At 52.2% G+C, this 26181-nt stretch overlaps 1 protein-coding gene across 1 annotated transcript in view; it reads left to right on the plus strand.

The window, feature by feature from the left end:
• The window catches only part of ASTN2 (astrotactin 2), a 305793-nt gene that overhangs the window by 214457 nt on the left and 65155 nt on the right, over positions 1 to 26181 (plus strand). The window contains exons 17-19 of the mRNA XM_058853725.1: positions 1172 to 1437; positions 12168 to 12301; positions 13447 to 13595. Of these exons, the coding sequence (XP_058709708.1) occupies positions 1172 to 1437; positions 12168 to 12301; positions 13447 to 13595 (549 nt within the window). The remainder of the gene's footprint in view (positions 1 to 1171; positions 1438 to 12167; positions 12302 to 13446; positions 13596 to 26181) is intronic.

The raw sequence follows: 26181 nt of genomic DNA on the forward strand, positions 1-26181 counted from the left end.
TTAATTTATCTTAGCAACTGCTCCCCTTCTATTCCACTAAAACAGGGGTTGGTTGGAATTTGCTCGTTCTCCCCATGACAGTTTTGATCTTGTGCACAGAAGTGTTCCCTGACAGCCAGACAGCAGGGAAGGGCTGTCCCTACCCTCGAGGGCTCTGGGAGTCATGAATGAACGCTGTTTACTTGTATTTCCAAATGGCTTGTGCCGTGCCAGATCAGCTGCATGTCACTGCAAGCCCAGTGTGTTGAGACAACCCTTGCTCCTCTTCCGCTCCTTCTCGGGGCTGGGAATTTGTTGCTAGAGGCAACAGCCATTAGATGGAGAAAGCCTTTTCTTCTGTAGGTCTGTCACCAGGTTATGAAAGCTGGGCCTTCTTGGGTCAGCCCAGCTACAGACAAAGAATTTAAATGGAAGTGTACAGGACAGACAATTCAGTTGTGTCTCCTTTGCTTAAGTGTGAAACTTCCCTTGGCCTCAGCAAGTGTTTGGATGAACCCAGAACAAAGTAAAGTTTCTCCGGGTTTATTGCCTCGTGCTCAAGACCACCAGGCGGTTTCCCAGTGGGTTTCAAAGGCCTGAATGTTTCCTGAAAGCAGTGTTGGCAATTTGGCTTTGGTAATGCCTCCATCTATTCTCCATGCAGAGAGTTTGTCCTCATACCTGCTTTTCCTCACTGCCAAGGGGCTCCATCCCTCCAAGCAGTCCTTTTGCAGCCTCTTTGGATCCATTTCAGTGCCCTGGATAATGTGTCACCCACAAGAGTGACCTGAACACCACGAGGACTAGAGGGGGCTGGTGTTAGGGTAGGGCTAAAGGGCATTCAGCTCCTTTTGGTCCCTTTGGGATGTTTCTCTTTGGCAGGGAAGATATACTGAGGTGATTTTGTTCCATTTTGGAGCACAGAAAGTGGATATGCAAGTTACAAAAAAGAAGAACATGAGTTAGAAAAGAGAAGAACAATCAGTTTTGTCAGTTTAGATGTGCTTGTCTAAAAGCTCACAATTCCAAGCAGTGACCTGCAAGTCCTGTTTTTCTCCTCTCCTTGACCTTTCTTTTTTCCTGCTCCCACCTGGCCTGCACCTTCAGCAGCTGCATTTACCCAGTTTGCTTTGGGAACAGACCTTGCTGAGATTTGTTTAACACTCTGGTTTCTTCCCTCTCCCTAACCCAGAAACAACTGAGCTTGGGAACAAGAAGGAGCTGAAATCCATGCCCTTCATCACGTACCTGTCAGGCCTGCTGACAGCACAGATGCTGTCAGATGACCACCTCATCTCAGGGGTGGAGATTCACTGCGAGGAGAAGGGGCGCTGCCCGTCCACCTGCCACCTGTGCCGCCGGCCCGGCAAGGAGCAGCTCAGCCCGACCCCGGTTCTGCTGGAGATCAACAGGGTGGTGCCTCTGTACGCTCTGATCCAGGACAACGACACCAGGGAGGTGAGTGAGCCTGTGACGGGCCAGCCCCACCTCTGTGACCTTGCTCTGTCCCCTCTCAGATCCCCTCCGCAGCCCCTGGAGCCAGGGGGTGTTTTCCAGTGCTGTGGGATGGTGCCAGTGATGGAGCTGGCAGGTTCTGCTGCCCACCACACACAGCCCTCTCAGACCTGCACCTCCCTGCCTTCAATAGGTTCAAGGCAATGCCATAAGCAGCCAAAGCCACAGTCATTCCCAGTGTCCATGCTGGTGTGCAGGATGTGTCCTGTGGAGAGGTCTCAGGAGCCAAGCCCCAGCTCAGTCTGGCTCCAAGATCTCGGACACACCTGTCTGAGGGGTGGCCAGAGGCCTCCAGGGCTGCAGTGTGGCTTTGCAAAGGCGCAGAGGGAGGGAAGAACCATCCCCTTGGGACAGTCCCACAGCCACAGGAGGTCACTGTTACTCCAGGAGGGACCAGCCAGGCTGGAGGTCACTGATCCCCGGGGCTGGGCTCCTGCAAGAGCTTCAGTGTTAATCCTGTGGAGATTGAGTTCCCACTTTCTCGGTTCACTGCCACTCCCACCTCCGCTCCGCAGCCCTCTGACCCCAATCTCAAGTCCAGAAATGACAGACCTACTTAAAGTCACTTATTAGCACTGAGCCTGTACTTGATTAGGACGTCTGGAGTGAGCCAGCGTGCAGCAGCTGTGGGTGGGATGCAGAGGGCTGCAGGTCAGGAAACAATCCTGGCACGTGAGGGTGTGACCACCAGGAGTGATGCTTCATTCCCTTCCCACATCCATGGGGAGGAGTGCTCATGCTTCTCCTGGTACCCAAGTTTCTGGGTGCTGTCTCTGGGGACTCTCACTCCCTGCCTCCCTCTTGATCTGCTTCCTGCTCTCCCATCTATCAACCCTCTTGGTCCTTGCATGAAGCCATGCCTGACTTCCACACCTCAGTTTGCCTCTCTTTCTGGATCTTTTTCTCAAACTCCCTATCTCCCACGATGTTTTCTTCCTTCATTCTTTCCCCACCCATGCCTTCTCTTCCCACTGGGCAGTTCTTGTATAGAGGTTGACCTGCTGTTATCAGCACGCCCAGGGCAGGGCTGGGATGAGGCACTGCAGGTACAGGGAGAGCACTGGGAAAGCTGGATTCCTGCAGGCAAGCAAGATGTGCTTCCCAGCAGCAATCTGCAAGAAGACATTCCCTCAGGGACACAGGAGGTGGGTTAGCCAGCGAGGAGGGTGTAGCAGAAGAGACCAGCAGGATCTGAAGGATCTCCACGGACTCTGCTCGCCACCAGGTCCCCTGCATCGCCCTGTGACCAGGTGGCAATGCCACCCTGCCCCTCTGGGCCTGGCTGCAAACTGCCCCCTTCTTCCTCCTCCTCCTTCTCCTCCTCCTCCTCACCTGTCCCCCCAGTCCTGCTGATGCTGCTGGGCTCACTCAGGGCGCCTCTTTGTCCTGGGGAGCTGTAGTCTGTTCCACCAGCAGCCTCCCTTCCTCCCTCCTTCCCTCCCTTCCCTGCTCCCCTGGCTCCAGCGAGGGCTGGCCCCATCAGCTGCAGCTGGAGCTCAGCCTGCATTGTGCTTTCTGCTGAGGCGCTGGGAAAACCAGCAAACAAACAAAACCCCAACAAAGCAACCAAACCAGAGACACCCCAGCAATACTCCCTGGGGCTGTGCTGCCTGCATCTCCTCCTCTTCTTCTTCCACCTTGCACCTGCTCACCCAGGGGTGGAGGGGCATCCCCTGGGAGCCTGTCCCTGTGTGAGGGTGCTGTGTGAGTCTGCTCCCCCCTCACCCCAGGGAGCTGTCCAGGGGCAGGGCTGGGGTAAGAGGTGACAGGGCCAGGGATCTGGGCAGCTGCAGGGTGGGGGATGCTGCCAGGGCAGGCACTAAGGGAGCTGGCAGTGAGCAGCACATGCCAGGACAGGTCAATGTGCCATCCACAGTGCAAGGTCCTGGGCTGGGCAGCAGGTGGGATCATGCTGCCTTGTCTTACCACCCCCTCCTTAGCTGGGACAGGTTGCTTTTGCTGTTGGCTTCTCTTGAGAGCAGGCCCTCTCATCCCCTTCCTCCCTACAACCCCAAACCATCCCACATCCTTGCTCCAGCAGGACACAGGGAGTGTTTTCTGCCTTCCCTGCCCCTCCTTCTCTTTCCTAGTCATTCCCATTCCCTCACCATGAACCCCTTGTGTTGCATCAGCTCCATCACTTCCCCCTTCTTGCTCACTTCTGATGGGCTGTCCTTCTCCCTCCATCCCTTCACCCCAGCTGGTTTCTCCCCCTTCTCTCCACCAGCCTCTCTCCTGCAGGATTTTTTATTCTCTCCCTCTCCCTCTCCTTCTCTTGCTGTCCTTGGCACCACAAGCAGGGACAAATCCTGGTTCCTGAAGGCTGAAATCCACCACTTGCTGTGATGGTGGTGGTGCCACCTCGGCACAAACCTTGGTTCTCCACACGGGAGCCTGGGCTGAGCAGAGCTGTGGCTGCCTCTCTGGAGGAAGTGGAGCTTATGGGGGCCATGTCCCTCTCCTGGAGAGGATGTTTTGGTGTGGGGTTAGTGCTGCCTGTGTGAACGTGTGTCCTCATCCTCTTGTGGCATCGTGAGCTGGAGCACGATGGATGATCATGGAGGGCAGGGGCATCGTCTTTCCCTCGCCTTCCCTGTGAGCAGGGCGGGTTACCATGAAAGGGAAAGGGATTTAGGGGTGGTAAGGAGCTGCCACCACCAGTGGGACATCAGCATGTCTGCCAAGACCCAGCAGAGTGCCAGAACACCACCAAGTTTAAACTGTGACCAATCTGTGAATTGAGAGGCTCCCACAGGGTGTGTGGGTCTGTATCCCACAGATACTCCACCAGGAGCATCTCATGTATCACCTGGATGATGAAATACCCATTTCCAGCACCAAACAGGAGGCTGGGGGTGTCTCAGGCATGGCAGAGTAATGTTCTCATGTGCCATAAATAAGATTTTCACTTGCCTGGGCTGAGCCAAGTCCAGCTTCTCCAGTCTTGAGTGCTCCATTGCCTGCTTCTCTCCCTTCATGCAGATGATTCTCAATCCATACATCAAGTGCTGACCTTAGAGGAACTGCAGACACATCCCAATTCTCTTGTAGTGTTAAAAAAACAATAATTGTAAACACGGTTCTCTTTGCATATGTGTCCACAAAGACAATGCTGTACAGACAGATAACAAGGTCATTAACAAGGTGGATATTGACTTCTATAAACCTGGCTGAAAGTTTTCCTGTATCAGCTGAGCAGCAAAACACAGGTAAAGACATTTTACCCTCTTCAGTATGTGTATTTTTTTAATAGGTTTGTCTTTTCATCTGCCTTAGTGCAGCGAGTTATGCACTTTTTAAAATTTACAGCTACAGCCTGGTCCAAGGCCGTGTTCTCGGTTGCTGATGACCTTGCCAGACTCTTAAATGCTGGGGTTTTAGTTTCTGTGCTGGGTGTCTGCTGTGGGCTGATTTGTGATATTTATTTGTGTGCATGTTTGATTTCAGCTAAAACTGACCATTTCCAAGCAGGAGATGAGGTGAAAATATATTACTTTGCCCACGTGAAATGAGTTAGAAAACACTTTATTTCCATGTCAGTGGGAACTGCTGTTTTCTTCTTGCTTTGAAGCAAGGGCCTGAAACGTAAAAGGCTCCAGGAGTTTTTCCTTTTGCTGTCCAGGGAGCATTTGTCCAGAGGAAATGTCCTCAAGGAAACTCTCATCTCTTTGTGACCTCTCCTCACAGTCCAGCTCCAGCATGGAGCAGGGAGAAACAATCTCAGTATCAGGAAAAGGATCAGGCCCCTCTTTTCCTTCTTGTATGCAGTGAGAACTGTGGATTGGGTCCTGCTAGGAGTTTCTTTGTTTCTCCCTGTGGTTTAATAGTGTTGGTCAAAGAATTCTCACCATCACTGGTCACTGCAGCCTGGCTGGGGACTGTGGCAGTGCTGCCTTGCCAGGGTGAAGGAGGTGTTTTTGGAGGTTCAGGCAGTTTTTGAAGGGCTTTTTTGAATGAATGTCTTTTCTGTAGCTGTCACAACTGGTGTGGCTGTGGGTGGCAGGTTGGACAGGAAGGATTTCTTGCTGGGGTAGAGGCAGTGCTGGGGTCCCCTCTGCACCAGCCCCAGCCACCTGGTAAGATCCAGCTAATCCAAATATTTTATAGGATCACTGCTGTTGCAGCTCCAGTGCTCCCCAGTCTGAGTGCTCACACTGGGAGCTCAAAAGGTGTAGAGACAGAGAAGCTGTGACCTTGTCTGTCACCTTCCAGGGACTTCTCTGGAGCTCTGTGGATCCTGCATCAATTTTGGTCGATGCCAGCCTCTCTCTTCTGCTTCCTCTGTGCTCTGCAGTGCTGCAGACACCAAAGTGGTCCCTCCACATGAAGCTGGAGGACAGTCTCCACTGCGAGCTGCAGTGTCAGTGGCTGGCCAGGCCCAACAACAAAGAGCTTCTTTCTGTGCTGGGGCTTTCTGCTGGCAAAAAGCTCTCAATGCCTCAAGGGCTGGATGCTGTTGAGTGTTTGTGGTGGGAGAGAAGAGAGATGTGGTGACCCCAGGTGCTTTCCCTCTAGGGGACATCCTGGACTCAAAGAGAAGAGCTGCTCCTCACCCCAGTTAGAGTCCTCTCAGGTTATGGTGATTTTCCTCCTCCACCTTAAGCAACTTCTGCCAGCCCTCTCTCCATGGGGTGAGCATCACCTTCTTGCTGCCCAGCACAGCCCTGGAGTGCACCCAGAGGCACAGACTGAGAGTGGGAGCACAGGTCTGCATGATCTGCAAATGTCCTTGTCCCTTACAGGAGGGCAGGGAATGCCCTGCTGCCCCCATCCCCTCCCACGTGTGCGTGTCCGTAGCCACGGGGCAGCCGTGGCCAGTGGAGGGGAGAAAAGGCAAGGTATGTTGGGCAGTGTGGTCCCTCCTGTTTGTGGTCTGTTCATTTTTCCTCCAAAAAACCCTGAAACAAGCTTCTGTGGAGCAGCTCAGCCAGCTGCAGAAATGCTTAGAGGGTGGTGTCGTGAGGGGGGTGTGGAGAAGGGAGGCAGGAGAGATCAATCTCGCTCCTACTGGGAAATGGACTCAAACTCCTGCTGTGTGTATTTAAGGAGACAAATGGATGTGGAGCCTGGATTTTTAGGAGACCCCTAGGACCTAGCTTTAATTGGAAAATTGAGTAATCTCAGCATTTGCTGCAGCCATGGCCTCCTGGCAGCACACATGGCCCAGCCCATGGTGTGGGGGCTTGCTGGGGGGCACATCCCCGTGCTGCTGGTCCTGCTGGCCTCAGCAGGAGCCCAGAGCATGGATGGGACCCTGGCAGGGCCCTTGGAGACAGCTTCTTCACATGCTGGGGGTCACCAGCTCAGATGACAGCTGAGGTTGGAGCAAAATTCCCCATCTTTTCTCCCCACTCCTTGCTGAGGAGCCATCTCCTGCAGAGCAGAGCATGGCCACCACTGGCCAGTGTCCCCAGGTGTCTCTAGCCAGGGTGAAAGGTGTCCCCAAGGCCATGGGCTCAGCTTGACCCCATTCCAGCACTGATGGCAGAGCTGCTGGAGGACAACAGCCCTCCCTGCAGACACACAGCTTCCCCAGAGCAGCCCCTGAGGGCTTGGGGAGACGGAGCCAGGGATTTATTTTCCCACTGCCAAAGCTGACAGGGAGCCTGGGCCAACCAGGACAGTGTTTTTTGTGGTTGAGGTGAGTTTTTTGTGTTGATGTGGGGTGTGCTTCTTTTTATTTGTTGTTGCCTTGTTTTAATACCTGCTCATTGGCCCTTCTCCTCCTCCTGTGGCCCCTGAGCATCGTGCTGCAGCTCCAGCCCACATCCAGCTGGTGTTTCCAGGGGAAGAATGGCTGCACTGTCACGCCTGGGGTGGGCTGTAATGGGGAGCTTTGTGCTGAGGCTCCCCAGGACAGGGCTGCTGCAGAGCACAGGGATTTGATTTCCCCTGCTGCCAGGTTTTACAGTGTCCTCTGCCACTCCCTCCGATCCTGTAAACAACAGAAACCAGGATGCTGCCCACCTTGGGTCCCTTCCAGCACCCTGACCTTTCCAGCAGATCACTGATGTCCCTTTCCAGGATGAAGTGCTGGTGATGCTGCTCCCAGGGGAGAGGCAGCCGGAGGCAGGGAGGGTGTGAACAACACAGGATGAGATCAGCTGCCAACAGCAAAACTTCACCTTCCTTTGCTGTGAACCTGGAGCAGCCTTTTGGACACGAACAGCATGATCCTGGAAAGAGTCTCTGGCCTGGGAAACCTTAGCCTTCCTCTCCTTTTTTGCTTTTCATCCCTCCTTCCAGAGGTGTCTAGACTAAGGAGTGGCATTTGTCTCCTGTGAACAGCACTCAGTGTTGCTGGAAGGGCATGGAAGGCTTTTCCTCCAGCCATGCTGCCATCATGGCATCTGTTCAGGCTGTGAAAGCAAAAAAAAAAGCAAACAGAGAGTGGGAAATCAGTGCAAAATCCAAAATGTACCCAAGTTCCAGCTTCCAGATCATCTCCTTTATCTGCAGCACATCTCTGTCCAGCCTACCTGTTCACCCGTGGTTGGTTTTTTATCTCCCTGTATTTCCTTTTTAATTTTTCCAGAAACAGGGATGTGCATCCTAGACCCATTGAGCCAGATTTTCACATCACTGTTAGACATGGAGAAGACCAGATATTCACAGATAAGCACCCAACACGTGCCCTTTCCAGTATCCCATCTGCAAACACCAGCCCTGTGGTGTGTGCTGAGTCCTGCAAATGCTGATCTGAAGGGTTCCTTCATGTCCTATCACTTTCCTCTCCTGGGATGTCAACAGAAAACCCACAGTCAGAAATAACTTAATGCTTCTCCCTCCATCAGCCAGGTCTAACAGAGGACAAAGGAAGTGTTCTTCTCAATTCTGTTACAGAGTGTCTCAGCTATAAAATGGGGCCAAATGGCCTCCCCCTGAGCACAAATAACAACAGGAGAAAGATCCATATGCAATCGAGTGTAGGACAAATGTGCTTAGCTGATCGTTTGTTTCCCTAATATTTTTTTTATGAATAGGCTTAGCTTATGGTAAGATGGGACTTTATGGTCCTGTAAGTCTTGCTTGTGTCAAAACAAATGAACTAGCCATCCTAGGGGGGAACTATCAATCCAATATATGTGTGTGCATGGGTGTGGGGAATCAGACCTATTATACCTTTAAGAGCAAATTAGATGCTGTTCCTATGATTCATAAAGCTATATATCTAATGGCATGACTCGTCATCTAGAAAATAAACGTTTCGAGCCAGTTTCTCATCTCATAAATTTCCCCTCTGGCACCGAAGGACATAAACTAAATGGGCTGACTCACAGGGAAACAATACAATTTGGATACTTTAAAATGAGAGATAAAATTGCCTTAGGGCACAGAGGGGTGTTGGGGTCCTGGGGAGTGGTTGGCAAGCACAGTGTGTTGGGGGCCACTGCCATTCCCAGCAGATCAATCGCTCCTGGAAGCCCTTCATGATTCCAGACCCTCTTGGGCCTGTGAAAACATGGAAGCATCCATGGATGAAGCATCCAAAATGGAAGTGGCCATGTTTGAGATGGGCTTGTGTAGGTGCTGTCTCCTGGCAGGGAGGAGAGCACTCGCTGCACGCTTCTGAGCATGGCAGGGAAGGACAGGGGATGTGGAGAGCCCAGCCCAAGGCAGGAGGGAAAGGTGGTTCTCAGCCACCAGACATCAGGAAGGTGCATTCATTCCCACCTGAAGCTCTCCCAAAGGCTGCAGCTTCTCTTGGGATGGATCTCAGCCCCTTCACTGCACCCTTGTCCATCACGCTTGGTCCTCCTTTGCCACTGAGCTCCTTGTTGGGGCAGCTGCCATTCCCCTCTGTGTGATCTTGCCCATTTCTGCTCCACATCAATTTGCTCTTGATGCTTCCCCACCCCTCAACACACACTCCCCAGCACCAATGGGAAAATCCCAGAAGTCAAATGTCTCGAAATTCCACAGGAAAGAAAGAGAAGTCGTAGAATCACAGAATCATTTAGGTTGCAATAGACCTCCAATACTGAGTCCATCCTTTTACCAATCACCCCCTTGTCACACCACAGCATTAATTTGTGCCTCATTTCAGTTGTTTCTTCAACACCTCCAGGGATGGGGACTCCACCACCTACCTGAACAGCCCCTTCCAATGCCTGGCCACCCTTTCAGTGAAGAAATTCCTCCTGATGTCCACCCTGAGCCTCCCCTGGCCCAGCCTGAGGCTGTTCCCTCTCCTCCTGTCCCTGTTCCCTGGGAGAAGAGCCCGACACCCCTGGCTGTCCCCTCGTGTCAGGGAGTTGTGCAGAGCCAGAAATTCCCCCTGAGCCTCCTTTTCTCCAGGCTGAGCTCCCTCAGGCACTCCTCACAGGGCTCACTCTCCAGCCCCTTCCCCAGCTCTGTTCCCTTCTCTGACTCTTGTCATGAGTGGCCCAGAACTGGACACAACACCCAAGGCGTGGCCTCACCAGTGCCTAGCACAGAGGGACAAGGCAGGGACAAGGCAGGGACAAGGCAGGGACAAGGCAGGGACAAGCTCTGGCTGCCTGGCTCTCCCAGGCTGGCCCTGGCAAGAGTCAGGACGGAGGCAGGAGCTGGCACAGGCGGCTGTGCTCCTGTAACCCAGTTAGGGGTTGGAGGTGTGTGAGGAGAGCAGCATCCCTCCCCTAACCTGGTTTGTGTGAAGGGTGACACAAGGCAGATGACAGCCTGAAGGATCTAATTAAAACCTATGTGAGGCTGGGCAGGCAGAGCACAGGGGGTTGCTCATCCGGCTTGTGCTTAACAGCAGGAAAAAATAAAACAAGGAATTGACTACTGGATTTACTGAAGGGCATGGATGGAAAGGGTGGGGTTTCTCCTCTAAATCGAAGATGTGCAGGGAGGAGCTGGGTTAGGGGACAGGGAGGGGCTGGGGGACAGTGGAGCAGTGGCATCAGTGTGACAGTGCAGCTCTTCCTGGCATCACCCACATCTGTCTTTGCTCACAGCACCTGTCTGTGCACACAGGTACTCTCAGCCAGGTACAAATTTATCTTGCTTCCCAGGGAGAGCACATGCTTCCCCATCCATCTGCACACCTCCTTTGCTGTTCCTTTCCTGCACAGACCCTGCTCTCTCTCTGCAGACGTGTGTCTGCATCCATTTATCTGGGTGTCAGACAAACTCCTCTCTTCATCCCTCTCTCCAATTACTTTGGATGCCCTTTCCAGCCCAGCACTTCAATTACTTTCTAAAGAACAGGGCAAAATAATGCCACATTTTCTTTCTTTCACGCATTCGTTCCTTCCTTGGGTTTTTTGGGATGTTTTTTCCCATTTTTTCCATCTGGAACAGTCCCATTTTGTAAATGCCTGGAAGCAGAAAATTTTGCAGACGCAAGAGCCTTGAGGCGCCTTGTTAAAGGTGCTGGGGGTGTTTGGGGAGAGCGACAAAACCCTGGACAATGGGAGCCCTGACGTCAGGCTCTATTTATACCTCCTCCTTTCAGAAACCTCCCTGGGATGGCGCTTTTCCTAGAGTTTTCTGCTCAGTGCTGCAGCCTGAGCTGTCCCTGTCCTTCTGAAAGGGCACAGCTTTATTTCTAGGCGTACCCCTGCAGCACAGGCCATACCACCAGGGCCAGGCTTCCGCAGGCACCTTTTCATGGGAGGAGCAGTGTTACCACAAGTAAGGCTGCTCCATGTGGATGAGGACCTGTGGAGGTGTTTCAGCTCCCAAATGTGCCAGCTGAAAGGTCAAAAGCATTACAGGGCTTTGTTCTAGTGGCTGGTGTTTTGGTGTTGATTATTCCAGATGGGCGTTGTGGTTTTGCAGCATTGGGTTGGATGCTGGCTCTGTGTGTGTGAAGGAGAGATGTTTTTGAAGCTGGAAGTTTGATTACAGGTGAAGGGTAGTGGGAGAAACCACCATAAATCCATCTGGTCCAAACTACAGCAGGGTATGAAGTGAGGGATGCCCCATCCTGTGGTGTGGGACTGACACTGAGAGCCCTGAGCTGAGGGATGAGCACAGCAGGGACACTGAGGGGCTACACCCAGAGGGCTTTGCCAATTGTGACCACAGTTATTATTCCAGGGATTCATTGGTATTATTAGGAGCAGTCAGGGTGGCTCCTGGGGACATCCTGCAAGTATTTTCCAGGTTTTATTTTTTTCCTTCCAGATACTGTTGTTTTGCTTGTGAGTGTTCCTTAGACAAGTGGATAGAGCAGGAGTTTGCTTGCAGGAGGGCGCTTGGTGTGAATAACAAACCTGTGAGAAGGATGGAAGGGGTCTGTGTTGTTGGGAAGGCATTACTTTATTCTCAGGGGGACAGAAAGAGCTGGGCAGAAGGGCACAGGGAGGAGTGGAAGAGTTTCACTGTACACAGCAGCAGTGTGCAGGTATTGTGTGTATTCTGCTCGCTGTCACAGAGGGATTTACCTTTGTACTGCTTCAGGCAGCTCAGTCCTCCCCCACAGGAGATCCCCATCCCCACTCCAGAAGCATTCAGGGATGAACCAGCATCGCTCAATACATGGGAGTTAAACCCAGGGAGGTGAAGGGCCAGGCCCAGGGCTGAGCAGAGAGGCCATGGCAGAGCTGGGGAGGACACACTCCCCCAGCCCATGCTGTATTTCCTGATCCCAGGGCTCTGCTCAACCCCACAGCCCAGCCGCTGGCCAGATTTCACCGAGTCTTTAGCACACATGTTCACGCTTTTTGTTCTCACATCAGGCCTTCAAGGGAGCCCTGATGAGCTCATACTGGTGCTCTGGGAAAGGTGATGTTATCGAAGACTGGTGCAGGTGCGACCTCAACGCCTTCGATGAGAACGGACTCCCGAACTGCAGCCCTCTCCCTCCGCCTGTGTACGTATCCCTGTGAGCCCTCTATGGATCACCAGCCCCTTTCCTGTGGGTCACAGCCACCAGAACCACCCCATTTCCCAGGGGCTCAGCCCATGGGCACCTCCTTCTGCACCCTTGGGCCTGGGGGCTGCAGTCCAGCCCTCCTCATTGTGTGACTGATGCCTTTAGGATATCCTGGCTCTGGCTGTGGCCCTGGAAGGTTTCCTTATAGATTTTCATCACCTGATTAGCAGGACTTGTAGAATGGGATTTCAAATGTTGAAAGAAATGGAATTACAGTGCAATTCATTGTGGCTTGTCAGAGCAAGAGCAAATCAGGAGCAAACTGATGGGGAATTAGCTGAGAAAGCAGGAAGACTGGCTCCAGCGAGCCACAAGGAGCAGAACACCTTCTTAGTGAGCCAATATCCTCAGAGGGGATTCATTTCCCATCTCGAGTCCAGCAAACATGCTGTGTGTTTGGAGCCAGACTCTCCGTAGCCCTGTTCTTGGTGTTGTCATCTACCCCGGAGCAGAGGGAGTGGACGCCTCTGCATTAGCACAGCCAGGAGCACAGAGCTCCTCTGCCTTCATCCCAGCCCACGTAGTTCCTGCTCTGGGCAGGAGTTCCTGCACAGCTGCCCTGCTCTGGCTCTTGCCCACACCCCTCAGAGGTTTGCAGATGGGTGAATTCACACTGCTTCTCCCCTTCTCTCCCTTCCTCACCTTTGTTCCCTGGCGATGCTGACCTGACCCTCCCCTCCTGTGGACTCAGCCCTGCTGGGTTTCTAGAACCTGGATCCTCTCCTGATTTCCTCCTGGGGTGTTGGTCCTTGCTTACCTTGCTGAAGTTCAGCAACTCTCCCAGACAATGGAGACCCCTTTAGATGAGATATTTGGGGTTGCATGAGCTTGCCTTCTCCAGGAGCAGGGGAATGCTCCCAAGGGCATCCATTGCAATAGGCTGGACTCAGCTGAACTTCAGCTGGAAGTCGTGTGATGCTCACAATCCCGCTCTGCCCCTGTGACCTCTGTCCTTGGGGCTTTGTGGGCACACCCACATGTGTGAATATGGGCCTTTCTAGGGGTCGTGGTGCTGCTTAGAGATGTGGATTCCTCCCCAGAAAGGGAGCTCATGTCTTGTTTTCCTTCTGTCTCCCACCCAGCCTGCGGCTCTCCCCCAACGTGGAGCCCTCCAGCACCGTGGTGTCTCTGGAGTGGCTGGACGTGCAGCCTGCCATCGGGACCAAGGTGTCAGACTACGTCCTGCAGCACAAGAAGGTGGATGAGTACACGGACACAGACCTTTACACAGGTGGGTGTGAGGGAGGACAACCTCCTTGCGCTGCAGAGGGGTCCTGGTGATGCCTCCTGTGCCCTGCCTGGCTGGGAGCAGCTGCTTCGGTGGAGAATGGTAGAGCCAAGGTGTTACATGAGGTATCAAACACACTCCATTTGGGAGAAGTTTCTGGAGTCTCCTGCAGGCATGGCTATTTGAGGGGAAGGGGAATTGTGAAAACACAGTGAGTCAGAAGGAAATTATTTGCCATTTTTTGGGCAGGAGAGCTGTGAGTTGGAGTTTCTGAAGTGAGTGTTGATCGGATCAGTCTGAAATGTCACAGGATGGTGGTTGTAGAGGGAAGGTCATCCCTCAACAGCTCAAGGGCTTTCCTGGTCTGTCCCAGTGAGTGACTGTTCTGGTTTAGGGCAGATCTGGGAGAGAATCACAGTGACCAGTGATCCACCTTTGAAAGGACATTTTCAGTTGTCTTGCACAGCTATCAAAGGAACTCAAAACCTGCAATATTTAGGGGGATCATTTAAAGAGCACAAAATTTCTCCAAGAGAACCTGAAACTTCTCTGGGTTGGAGTTCAGTTCTCAGGCTTGTACTAAGTGCTCTACACCTTAAAAAGGCTTTGTCAGCAACTCAATCCATGCTTCAGGAGCTGCTGGAAAAAGCAGAGCACTGTGAAGGATGGGACTTGATTTGGGTGAGTCAATGATGGATTTCAGAAAACAGGACTTGAGACCCTGAGCGATGGCAGTGCTGCAGGGAAAACCAGGCAGAACCTACTGCTTTTTGCTTGAGGATTTTGGATGCAGTTTTCTTAAAGAAGCTCACAAGAGCAGTCAGGGGCAGCTGGATTGTTGACCAAAGCAGAGATTTACCTGGGACAGGGCTGGTTTTGGAGTGCAGAACCTCACAGTCCACATGCAGATGTGCATGGGCTCCCACGGCACACTGGCAAGATGTTTAGCTGTGTTTCCCTGGTGGGAAGACAGGCTCAGGAAGATCATTTAGACCTCACAGCCACAGGGAAGTTTCCACCCTCTCTGTTCACCTCAAGCCCATCTATTCTGCTTCTGCAGCATAGATGCCACCATATCCAAAAATCCTGTGCTACAAGAGCTGGCCTGTCTCTGCTGCAGAGAGCCAGATCCCCACATCCTGGGGGGGTCCAGCTGCTTGTGGAGACCACTGCAAGAAGGAGCAGGGGTCTCCACAAACAGGACACCTGCAGGAGGTCTCTGGCTCATACACCAGTCCCATCCCATGGGACTTTTCTCCTACATCTTGCCAACATCCCCTCCCAAAGTTACCTGATGGGCCGTGGACCCTGGGTTGCATCTCTGGTTTCACGGCATGGAAGAAGGTTTGTTCTTTATCTTGGAGGGGCACCTTGCAGTGATGGAGAAAGAAAACAAACCACCAAAGGAGGGGCTTTGTTTTGGATGGGGATTCCAGATTGTTCACACATCAGTCAGGTGAGGCCAGACCAGGGAAACTGGGGTTTCTCCTTTGAAGTGGCTGGATCTTTGCCTGGCAGCCAGAGTAGGAAATACAGATTATTATTATTATTTTCCTTTTATGACTGCCATGTGTTTGACAGGCAATTGAATTCATTGTGGGGAGCTTCCCTCCCCTCTGCCTGCTCTGAGGGACTGTTTGGGACAGAATGACCCTATTAACAATTAAAGAGAAAAGCCAACCCTAAATCTCTCCCTTTTTTTTTTCTGTGTTGTTTATAACCAAGCAACATTCCTGCCTTCATTCCTTTCTTACCCTACAGGCCTCTAATGCCAGATGACTTGATTCCTGTAAATACCTTGTGTAGGTTTGCAGAGGTGCTGACTGCTACAGCTCTCTACAGCCAAAAATCCTGCCCTGGATATCCCCTGGCCACCATCACCCACCCATCCTGCTGCACCACAGCTCCTCCCATCTGAACAGCATCCACAAAAACAATAACACAGCCCCAGAGGGGGAAATCTTTGGGAGGGGAGTGTGGGATATGAAATTTGGATGGCTTTTGATGGATATGGGCAGATCAGTCTCCCAGCTGCTGGCAGGGAGGAGCAGGTTGTTCCCATTGCTTGGAGGTACATCGCAGGTATTTGCAGAGCAAGCCAACTCTGGGCTGGAAGATCTGGCAAGATTATAGGGCTCTTGAGGATGCTGCCATTCATCCCTTGGAACTCTTGAGTTTAAATGAGTGGGTTATTTGTACTTGGATGGTGGTTTTGTTTGCTGTATTGAGGTTGTAGCCATTTCTTATTGGGATTCCTGGGGCTAGAGCTCTGACAACCTCTTCTTCATTCCTGTGGCAAACTAGGTGGTACCTGGTCCCAGCCTCACCTGCCTTCTGTTTTCCTCCTGCCCCTCAAAAGCCTCCAGTCTCTCACCCTTGCAAAACCCCTTGGCCTCCACCTTGTTCTGCCAGATGTAACCATTCCCTTGAGCCAGAGGATATTTATCCCTCTTCCTCTTGGGGCAGAGGAGGGAGTTTGGAGACTGGTCTAGTGTGGGTCCCGTCTGCTCCCTGCTGGGCTCCCCATGACACAGGGATGCTGCAGCACAGGGCGAAGGGAGCCAGGAGCCTGCAGGGTCGGTCACCCTCGGCTCTATGAGGTTTTTTTAAAGAGGCTTGTTACTGGTGCTTAGGAAAACACAGCCCTTGGCCCATCTGAGGCAGAGAGGAGGTGAACTTGCGCGTGAAACAAACCACGCTTTCAACACCAGCGCGCGGGGAGCGAGCGGCTCCGCGCTCGGGAGCCAGCCGGGAAGACGGAGAGCAATTACATCCCAAACTGTTTATTAAAACTTGTGGAAATTACTCATAACTCCATGTGTGCGAGGGCTTTGTAGTTGAGTGATGCTCTTTGTTTGAACATGGGGCTCTCGGAGAGGGCGCGAGCGTGTGTGTGTGTGTGTGTGTGTGTGTGTGTGTGTGTGTGTGTGTGTGTGCGCGCGCGGCCGAGCCGCCAGCACATTATGTCATGGACCAAGCAGGCGCTGCACTTGAGAGAGGGAGAGGGAGAAATGTGTTTTACAGGGTGAGGTACAAACTGAAATGGCTGTGAACATCTGGAACTGATATTAGGCTTGGAAAATGTTTTCTGTCACTCCAACACTCCTCTGGAGGGAGGTTTCTGAAGTTAAGAAGCTCCGAAGGGGATGAGGGGGAGGGATGAGGGGATAACATGTCTGGGGTGCAAAGTGCTTTTCATGTCTCCATTCTCTGAGCTGGGCTGTGTCCCTGCATCTGCCAAACTTGGCACCTGGGCAATCACCACTTCTCCTTGAGGAGGTCCCCTGGACCAGCTGAGCCCCCCTTGCCTGAGCCAGCCCTGCATGGGGAGTGCAGCATCTTCCAGCCTGTGCTGGAAAACAGAAGGATCCTTGCCCTGCTTTTAGGGTTGGGAGCTGGGGAGCTAAGCTGGGAGACCTTGTCTGAAAGCTGAAGGGTGAAATCCTCAGGAGGGAACAGGCCTGGTTTAACATCACCTGGACCTTCTCTGGGGGCCACCTGGGACGTCAGACCCACCTGCATTTGGGGAGGCTGCTGTGAGTTTGTGTAATGAAAGGTTTAGAAGTGAAAAACCACTTTGAATGTGTTTTTAGAACATTTTGGGGGATGTCTGGGGGAGGAGGAAGGACTGGGCTTAGCTTTGTGATGGATTGGGGTTTGTGGGTTGGGCTGTGTTGCTCCTGGGGTGGTGGCTGTGTTTCTGCTGTGATGTTCTCAGTTCCTTTCTCAAAGTTCTCTCCCTGGTGCAGTTTTCTTCCCCTTGTGCCCACATCTCTGTTGCTGCTGGGTCTTTGAACACTCATCTTTGGGGGCTTGGGGGGCTGCCATGTGCCTGCACAGGGCACGGTGAGGAGGCTGGGGAGGGGTGGTTTGAGGGTATCTCAGAGAACTTTGCTGGTGATAAATCAGACCTTGCACACTCTGACAGAGGAATGGACTCTCCCTTAATCTGCAAATGGAGGGGACAAAAAAAAGAGATAAGGCCTTTCCTGAGGTCACACGAGCTGTGAATTAATCTCAGCATGAGAGCCTCAGCACAGGGCAGTATTCACCTGTGAGGGCAGAGACAGGTACTGGATCCCCCAGTTTTGTGCCCTGTCCTGTGGCCACTCCTCCCTCAGCACCCTCAGGCTGGCCACTGAGCCAGTCCACTGCTCCCAGTCCTTCACCAGCACTGGGGTGAGCAGCCCAGGACCTGAGCACAGCACATGCAAGAGCTGTGTCCTGGAGCATGAACCCACCTCTTCCTGCCTGTGCTTCAGTACCAGCGTGGGTGGAACTGTGGAGGTGCAGAGAAACAAAGCATCACTCACTGTCCCCATGGTTGAGGGTGACAACAACTGTGAATGAGGTGTTGTCCCAGTGCAGTGCTGGCTCTGTGCTGCTGATAGCAAATCACAGAAGGATTAGGGGGCTCTGCCCCTCTCCCAGCCCTTCATATTCTGTCCTGCTCTGTGTTGGCTCCCACGCTGTGGTTTTACCCCTTTTCTGTGGTGCTTTGCGGCTCGGTGTGTGCTGACAGCTGAATTGGGGTAGCTGGGGATGTTGTGGGGCACTGGCTGAACAGAGTGTACCACAAACAGGTGAACAGCTCACCTGCTTCTGTGCAGTGCTCGGTTTGGGATGCTGTGTCCAAGCAGGACAGGTCAGATCTCAGCAGAGACTCCCAGGCTTTAACTCTGATGATGTCGTGGCATCCTGGCTGCTCTGGGGTCTTTTTGCCAGGACAGTGACCATGCTCATCAGAAATAGCCCTGATCCAGAGCTTGTAATCCTCAGAGAAAGGAGAACAGGAGCACAGCCTGCTGAGTGAGCCTGGTGGAGAGCCCAGAGCAGGAGAATGCAGAGTCTGGCAGCTCAGAGCCTTCTGCCCTCTCTCCACAGCTCTGGTGTGGAGCAGAGCCAGCAGGTAACCTGGGAGGGTGTCTGCACCACAGACAGGACAGGAAGATGTGCAGGAGTGGAGAGTATGGTTCTATGAAAGCTGAGCACATCACCATGCCAGCATTGCAGACTGTGCTGGAGCAGAGCTGCTCTGCAGAGGAGCCTGTGCACAGCACTGGGTCTATAAAAGAAAGAGGACAACTCACAAGGCTGGGTGTTTTGTACACTTGCAAGTTGGGCTCTGAATTGAGGCTTGGGGGTGTCTTATTTATAACTTCACAGTTGTGACGTGTCTGGATGGCTGGGGATGTATGGATATAGCTATGGCAACCAGGTCTTCCAGACACCCTCTTGTGTGCAAGCTGTGCTGCTACTGCCCTGAGAAAACCTGGGAGAAGAGGAGAAAAGACTGTCTGGCCTGAGCAAATACTGTTCCTGTCAGAAAGGAGTCACTGCAATCTCCATGCAACCACGTTGCACTCCCATTATAAGCCTTAAAATCATCTTTAAGAGTGCTCACTGACAAACTGGGCACCACACAGAGCAGCAGGAGGAGTTGACACTGCCTGTAGGAAGCTGTAGGAGCTTGAGGTCCAGCCAGGAGCTGGGTAAATACAAGAACATTGCCCCTGCCTCTTGGGCAGCTAACACATGGGTGAAGATGTTTTCAACACCCAGACTGCCCTTCTTGAGTGCTGAATCCACTTCACTTGCTAGCAGTAGGAAAGATGATTCAAAAAGAAGCCTTTGAAGTGAAGGTCAGGTTTTTGGAAGCTGCTTCCTGGGATGTGTTGTGTAATAGCACCAAGCAAGTGCTTAATTTTGGCCATTACCCTCACTCTGAAGCTCGGATTTCTCTCTCCCTGGGACAGCTGTAGTTATTTCCACCTACCAGTGTCATTTTTGTATCCTGGAAAGCAGAAGGGAGGTGGAGGGTGTTCTCAACTCTCAATTAAGGTTGAGTCAGTTGCTGAAAAATTTCATTAATTCACATTTCCATATGGTTGTTCCAGGGTTTTTTATTTTTATCTGCCCAGACACCTTTTGGCCAGAACTGGGCATTATCTTTGCTTTCTCCCAAATCACTTTATAGGTGGAGACCTGGGACCGTCTGCCCTTTTCCTGCTGTCTGCAGAGGATGGAGCAGCCTGGCTGGTGCCACGAGTGTGTCATGCACTTCAGGAGCACCGTGTTTGCCAAGGGCTTTGTGCTGTCTGCTCAGAGCTGCCTCTCCCTCAAGGAAAGCTGTAGATGCTGCCTTCTAGCTAAGAAGCCTCTGAACTTCTTACATGGCAGTTAATGAGGCCAGTCATGGAGCTTTTTTACTAGTCTGTAATTTTATCCTCTAGGATTAAGTTTCTCCTGATCTGGAAAAGTCAAGGCCACAAATCCATCTTGTCAGAAAGCATCAAAAGCCAAGGCTGCTCACAGAGCCAGACGGATCACGGCATGTGAGTGCAGAGCAGTGGAACTTTCTCATAGGAGCCTTTATTGACTAGACAGGCTTTTTTAATCAATAAATTGTGGCTGGAATTTGGAGGGAAGCTCAGTCTGTGTTTGCAAAGCTGGTGCTTGGCAATGCAGCCCTGAGCTATGTGGAAAATACAGGCTCTGGGGCATCTGTGGATGCAACACAACCTGCTTTGGGAGGAAACTTGGGCATTCTCACTGAGCAAAGAATCTGGGTCTTCCCTTTGGATGGGCTCTGAGTGACGCCCAGACTGAGATCCTCTGCCAGGGTAGGATATTCCTGGAGATTTTGCATATTGCTCTCATTCTAGCCAAAGCCTGGGATGATATCCTGAATGGGATGGGGAATCTGCTTTCCAGCCCTCTGGCTTCAGCTGAGGTTTCCCATGCGTTCAGTGTTGTCAGGTGGCTGAAATACAATCCAAAAAGTTAGCCAGGGTCCCTCCATGCTTCTCTGGAAGGAAATAAGGATAGAAAAGAGATCCAAAGAGGCACAAAGACTGCCTTGGGACAGCCTATTCTGTCCTGTTTGAAACCTCTCAGCCCCAGCACAGGAGGTGCTCTGGGTGTGTTGCTGTTGTCCTGAGCTGTGATCGTGTCTGGTGCCTGCTCTGTCCTGCCAGCTCTAACTCTGCTCTAACCCTCACCATTCCTCAGGCATCTCCCTGTTCAGTGGCATGTGGTGGCATCAACCCTTCCCCTCTGCCTGTCCTGGCTGGGCTGGGTACACTGTGTGCCCTGAGAGCCACCATCCTCTGCTCACCAAAGTGATGGGGCCTCCTCTTGTTGGGCAGTGGCTCAAGGTGGGGCCTGTCATCTATTCCCCATGTTGCTCCAGTGTGAGGGAAGTTCAGTAAAAATGGAGAGGGATTAAACCTGAGTCTGGGGATTTACCAATTAAAATGTCTGCTCCTCCTGAAGGTTTCATATGATACAAGAGAGACTCTCCCCATCTCCCCTATGACCCCTTCCCAGTTTGTTCAGCTTGCCAGGGATTGAGATCTGGCTCTTAGAAGTGAGGGACAGCTGGGTCTAGGTTACATTTTGTGCTGTTTAGATAGGATAAACCTTTCCTCCCTGTAATTGGGTGATTGGACTTGTGAGGTTTCCCTGATATTAATCTGGAGACCCTAGAGGGGGTCAGATTAGGTTATGGAGACATAATAGGAAATAGTGCTCTGGCTAGTTTGGGTTATGGGGGATAGGGTGGGTACTCTGCAGCATTCCCTGCTGGGTTCCCACTGACAGGGCCTGCACGGTGGGGTCAAGGAACAGGCTTATCTCAGCATCAGCTTGACTTGGGCTTTGCTGGGAGCAACTCTCTGTGAACTCTTTCCACCCCTGTAATCCTGCTCTTCCAGAGGACAGGACCACGACCCCTCCTTTGGAGAAGGGAGGGGTGGATGGTGCTGACCTGCTGCTGCTGGGGCTCGTTCACAGGGGAGAGGGCACCTTTTTTCAAATGGGCATCGTGTCCCACTGGATCCTTGGGGTAGAAGAACCTTTGTACTCTCAAGTGCCATTGGTTGGACCAAATAAAGATCTTCCTCATTGCTCCCCCACATAGTGCCAGTAGTGGGGAAGGGATGCACCCCAGAGGGGATCAAACAGTGAGCATTTAAGTGCATGTGCCCCTCTGTCCCGTGTGAGAGATGCATTTGAGGAATTGATCTAGTCAAAGCCCGTGAGATGAGCTTGTCCCTGTGGCCAACTAAGTTTTATGGAGCTGTACTGGTGAGGAACCCTGTCCTGGAGCAGCATCTCGAGGTGTCCTGGAGAAGGGAGACCCACCACATTTGTGCTGCAGTCGTTGGTTACGTGGGTTAAAACCCCCTCCTGTTCCTGCTGTGTTCTCCTCCTGTGTTTGGGAGCAGCTCTGCAGAGCTGCTGGATGCAGGTTCTGCTGAGACAAGCCTGGCTCCAGGAACCAGTCTGCAACACTCCTTCCAGCCCTCATTTCTTTTCATTAACAGTGAGATGACAGATAGGGGATGGCCATTAATTTAATAAAGGATGTTTCTGATCACGACTGCAGGAGCAAGATCCTGAGGTTTTCCATGGTGGTCTGATGACTCACGCTGATGAAATAGGGTGAGGCTGGGATAGGAAATACCTCACTGGAGCTTGGAGCATGGCAATGGTTCTTCCCACAGAGCAGCCAGGCTCCTGTTGTCATTCTGCCATCCTTGGCTGACCTGTCCTAGCACCTTCCCAGTATGATGATTACCCCCACTGGGAAGAGCTGGAATTCAGAGACACTGGGTGAGGCTCTCTGCCTGTTTCCCTGGTGCCAGCCCTGAACACCTGCCTGGGTGGACTCAGGGAATGTTGAGGTGTGGCTGGGGGACCCCATTCCCCACCACCCCCCTCGTGGCACACTCAGGAGGGCAGTTCAGGCTGTGCTGTGAGAGGAGAGCTTGTACAGACAGAAAATACCTGTCTTTCCTTTATCCTGTTCTGTCATATGTGGAAGTCAATAAATCTCACCAACTCCATTGTTCAGACTGAGAAATTGAGGCCAAAACTCTAAATCCAGAGGAGCCAGTTAAGAGCAAGGGCTCACAATTCATGTACAATTAACAGTTACTGTGCTGGCTGCTCTCAAGCCCTGGAAGTTCACCCTTTGGCTGCAGGTTTTTTTTCAGATCTCAGTTGGCAGTTCCTGTAGAAAGCCTTGGCATTGGGTAGATGGAGAGTGTCAAACACAGGTGGATGTGTCCACCCTGCTTGGACACAGCGAGCAGGAGTGACAGCTACCCTGAGCTTTCATGAATGGGATGTGGCCACCCCATCTGCCTGCCCTGGAGTGTGCCAGACCCTCTGGGGACAATTCACAGTGGCTGCAGGGTTTGTTCCTCCTCAGCATCCTGACTTGATTGTGGGTCTTCCCACAGCCTTGTAGCTGATGGAGCTTCCTCTGCTGGATACCCCCAGGGTGGTGGGATGGTGTGTGTAAGCACACAGCCCCTCTGGGGATAAAGGCATGAGACCATTGTGCTCTTTTGGAAGCTAGGGGCTTTCTTTGATATCTCCCAGACCTTTTACAGTCCTCACAGATGACCTCAGAGAAGCAGCAGTAGATGCTTAAAATTGGGTGCTGCATCCCTCAGACCTCAAGAGTGGCTGAGCATTCCCTCCTCAGGGAAGGATTTTTGGTGCTGGCTCTGGCTGGCTCCAGCTCCCAGCCTCTCTGCTCCCTTCTGTCCCCAGAGCTGGTGAGGCATGTCAGGGCTTCTTGGGACCTGGAGAGAGGAGTGTGTGAGCCAGAGAGGTGGCCTGTGATGGGGGGACATTGGAAAGCCACCAGTTTGCTGGGATAGTGCCAGAGGTGGGTGGCTGGACAGGCACTCCAGCTGTGTGAGGGTTGGCTGCTCGGCATCTGCTGTGTCCTCCAGCTGCAAACAGCTGGAATGTCCATGAGAACGCTGCACTGGGACCAGCCCCACTCTGGGTCAGCCAGCTCCCCTTGACTCCCAGCCCTGGGCTCATCCTGCACCCTGCGTGTATGAATTTAGAGCCCTTGCTCCTAACTGGCTCTTCTGGACGTAGAGTCCACACATGATTTTTGGTCATGACTGCTGTGTGCCTCCATTTCCCAATCTGAACAGTGGAGTTGTTGAAATTTCTCAGTTTTCCTTCTCTCAGTGGTCAGTGGTGGGCACAGTGCAGTGGGTGCAATCCTGGGCAGCAGGGCTGGGATGGTAAATACCTGCTTCCCTGCCCCTGTGCTCATCCTCAAGCACATGATAGATTCCTTTAATCTGCTAATAAATATCAGTCATAAAGCAATCCAGATCTATCCATAATCCTGTTAGAGCCTTTGACTCTTGCTCCTGTGACTCCCAGCAGCTCTAATTACGGATACTCACGCTGGTGATTAATGACTTGGTTCATCCTCGGTGGCACCAATTTTACATGTGCATCCCAATCCCCCCCACAAGGATTTGTGAGAGGGGGAAATAATCCCTGTGAAAAACCAACAGCACAGAAATGTGGTGTTGGCATTGTGCCTCCATCTGGCCCTTCTGCATCCTGTCCATCCCTTCACTCATCTCTCCCTGGCCTTTCATCTCCAAGAGAACGACCCTAATTGCCGCACGCTCTCATTTTGCTGCGCTGTATCCCATAAATCACTCGGACGCACAGAGCATTTTCCTGCTCCTTCACAAAAGGAAAGGCATTTTCTCCTCTGCTGCATGTTTTACAGGTGACTAATTGCATCAAGGCACCTTTGAAGCAATGACTTCATCAATTGCTCATCCTGCAGACACATTGCTGGTTTGGTATGCCCGATCAGAACCCTGCATTTATTAGGATTAATTTATTCTCCAATCATTTTTCATCCACCACAAGGACAGGAAAGTTGTATGATGTTACTTGCTCAGCTACGTAAGCACGATTTCTTGCCTCATTACTGAGCCTGAGATACTTTTGCTACACACTGAAACTTCTCCCAGTGAAAATGAGTAATGTTACGTCTTGGAGAGAAGTGATCCCAGAACACCAGAGAAATCAAGTTATTTCAGGGTGCCTACAAACTGGCTTTGGGTCTTCATCATCTTCCTTTCTAATTTTGCCCCCTGCATTTGTCATAGGGCACATCTGTGTGAGCAGTAGCATGTTTGGGCTTCAGACAGAGGCTAAGAGGATGTTTCTCCAAACTAGAGACCAGACAAAATGAGGGGTTCTTGCTGTCCTGTGGAAACAGGCTCAGAAATCTGGAGTTGTTTAGCCTGGAGAAGAGAAAGTTTCAGGGCCCGTCCTGTACCTAAAGGGGCTCCAAGAGAGCTGGAGAGGGACTTTGGGGATGGGCTGGGAATAACAGGACAGGGAGGGAATGGCTTCAAACTGACAGAATTCAGGGTTAGAAGGAATATTGGGAAGAAATTATTGACTATGAGGGTAGGGAGGCCCTGGCACAGGGTGCCCAGAGCAGCTGGGGCTGCCCCTGGATCCCTGGAAGTGTCCAAGGCCAGGCTGGATGGGGCTTGGAGCAGCCTGGGATGGTGGGAGGTGTCCCTGTCCATGAGAGGGGATTGGAACAAGATGGTTTTTAAGGTAGTTTCTAGTGCAAACCATTCCATGATTCTGTAATTCTGTAGGTTAGCAAATCCTCCGGAGGCTTCAGGAAACACTCTGGGTGGATGGCAGTGTTGGGTGTGGCAGGGCTGGCTGTATGGAAGGGGATTCGGTGAACACAGGCTGAGCATCTCCAGGGAGGAGGATCTGGAACTGCTGGGGACAGAGAGCAGTAAACACGGCCAAATTCACACTTTTCTTAAAGGCTGTGGTCAAGTTTTTGTGGGAGTAGTGGCTGATAATGACTGCCAGAAGACCTTGACTCAGCAGCTAACCTCCCACCCCCACAAAAACTCCTCTTTTGGGAAGAAAGGAGCTTGTTTACATCCAGGCAGGAATTTTGCCTCTGCTACTTCCAGTCTGGTGTTCATGAGTTCTGGCGAGTGGATTTCACAGCATAGGTTATGGACCAAATGGGGCTGTTTTGAAGCAAAGCTGGGTTTAAGACTGGTTTGGGGCAGGTGTGGCAATGCTGGGGAGCCTCACCTGGTGATGGGCAGAGCTAGGATGAGGAGGTGCAGGAGAAAGAAGCACTAGGAGCAGATGCCTTCCTTCTGTACTGGGAAGAAGTGCACCATGGCACCAAAGGGCTGGGAAAGGCCTTGTGCAGTGCTGGGGAGCTGAGTTTGGCCAGAGACCAGGGGAAAAATAGGTGATGACTTTGGAGAGCCTGGAGAGAGAGCATGGGAAGCACACCAAAGCCTGGCACTGTACAAAGACACACTTATTTTATTTTGCCACAGCAAGCTGGCAAGGTATCTGCTGTTTTGATGGCAAATCTGGTGTCCTGTGGGACGTCCAGCCTCAGTCCACATCACGTCCAACAGGACTGGCTATAGAACCCTGATCCCCAGCTGGCACCGAGCTCTGCAGCCCCACTCTCCCCCTGGCCCTGTGGTGGGGCTTGGGTTGGGGTGGGTGAAGAGGGGTCGGGGAGGACAAAGAGGGGGTGCAAAAACGTGTCAAGGAGCAGAATGAGCTGGTAACTGTGGGTGTTTGCCTACAGAGGGGGCTCCTGCACTGCCCAAGGCCATCCGGGCTGGGAAGGCAGGAGAAGGGATGCGGCGGCTGCCAGCTGACCTTTCTCAAACAGTTCATGGGTTTCCAGAGCAGCCGAGGTGTCAGCGGTGTAGAGCAGTCACAGCTTCCCAGTCGC

The sequence above is a fragment of the Poecile atricapillus genome, chromosome 20 (genome assembly GCF_030490865.1).
Source record: "Poecile atricapillus isolate bPoeAtr1 chromosome 20, bPoeAtr1.hap1, whole genome shotgun sequence".
Lineage (NCBI taxonomy): Eukaryota > Metazoa > Chordata > Aves > Passeriformes > Paridae > Poecile > Poecile atricapillus.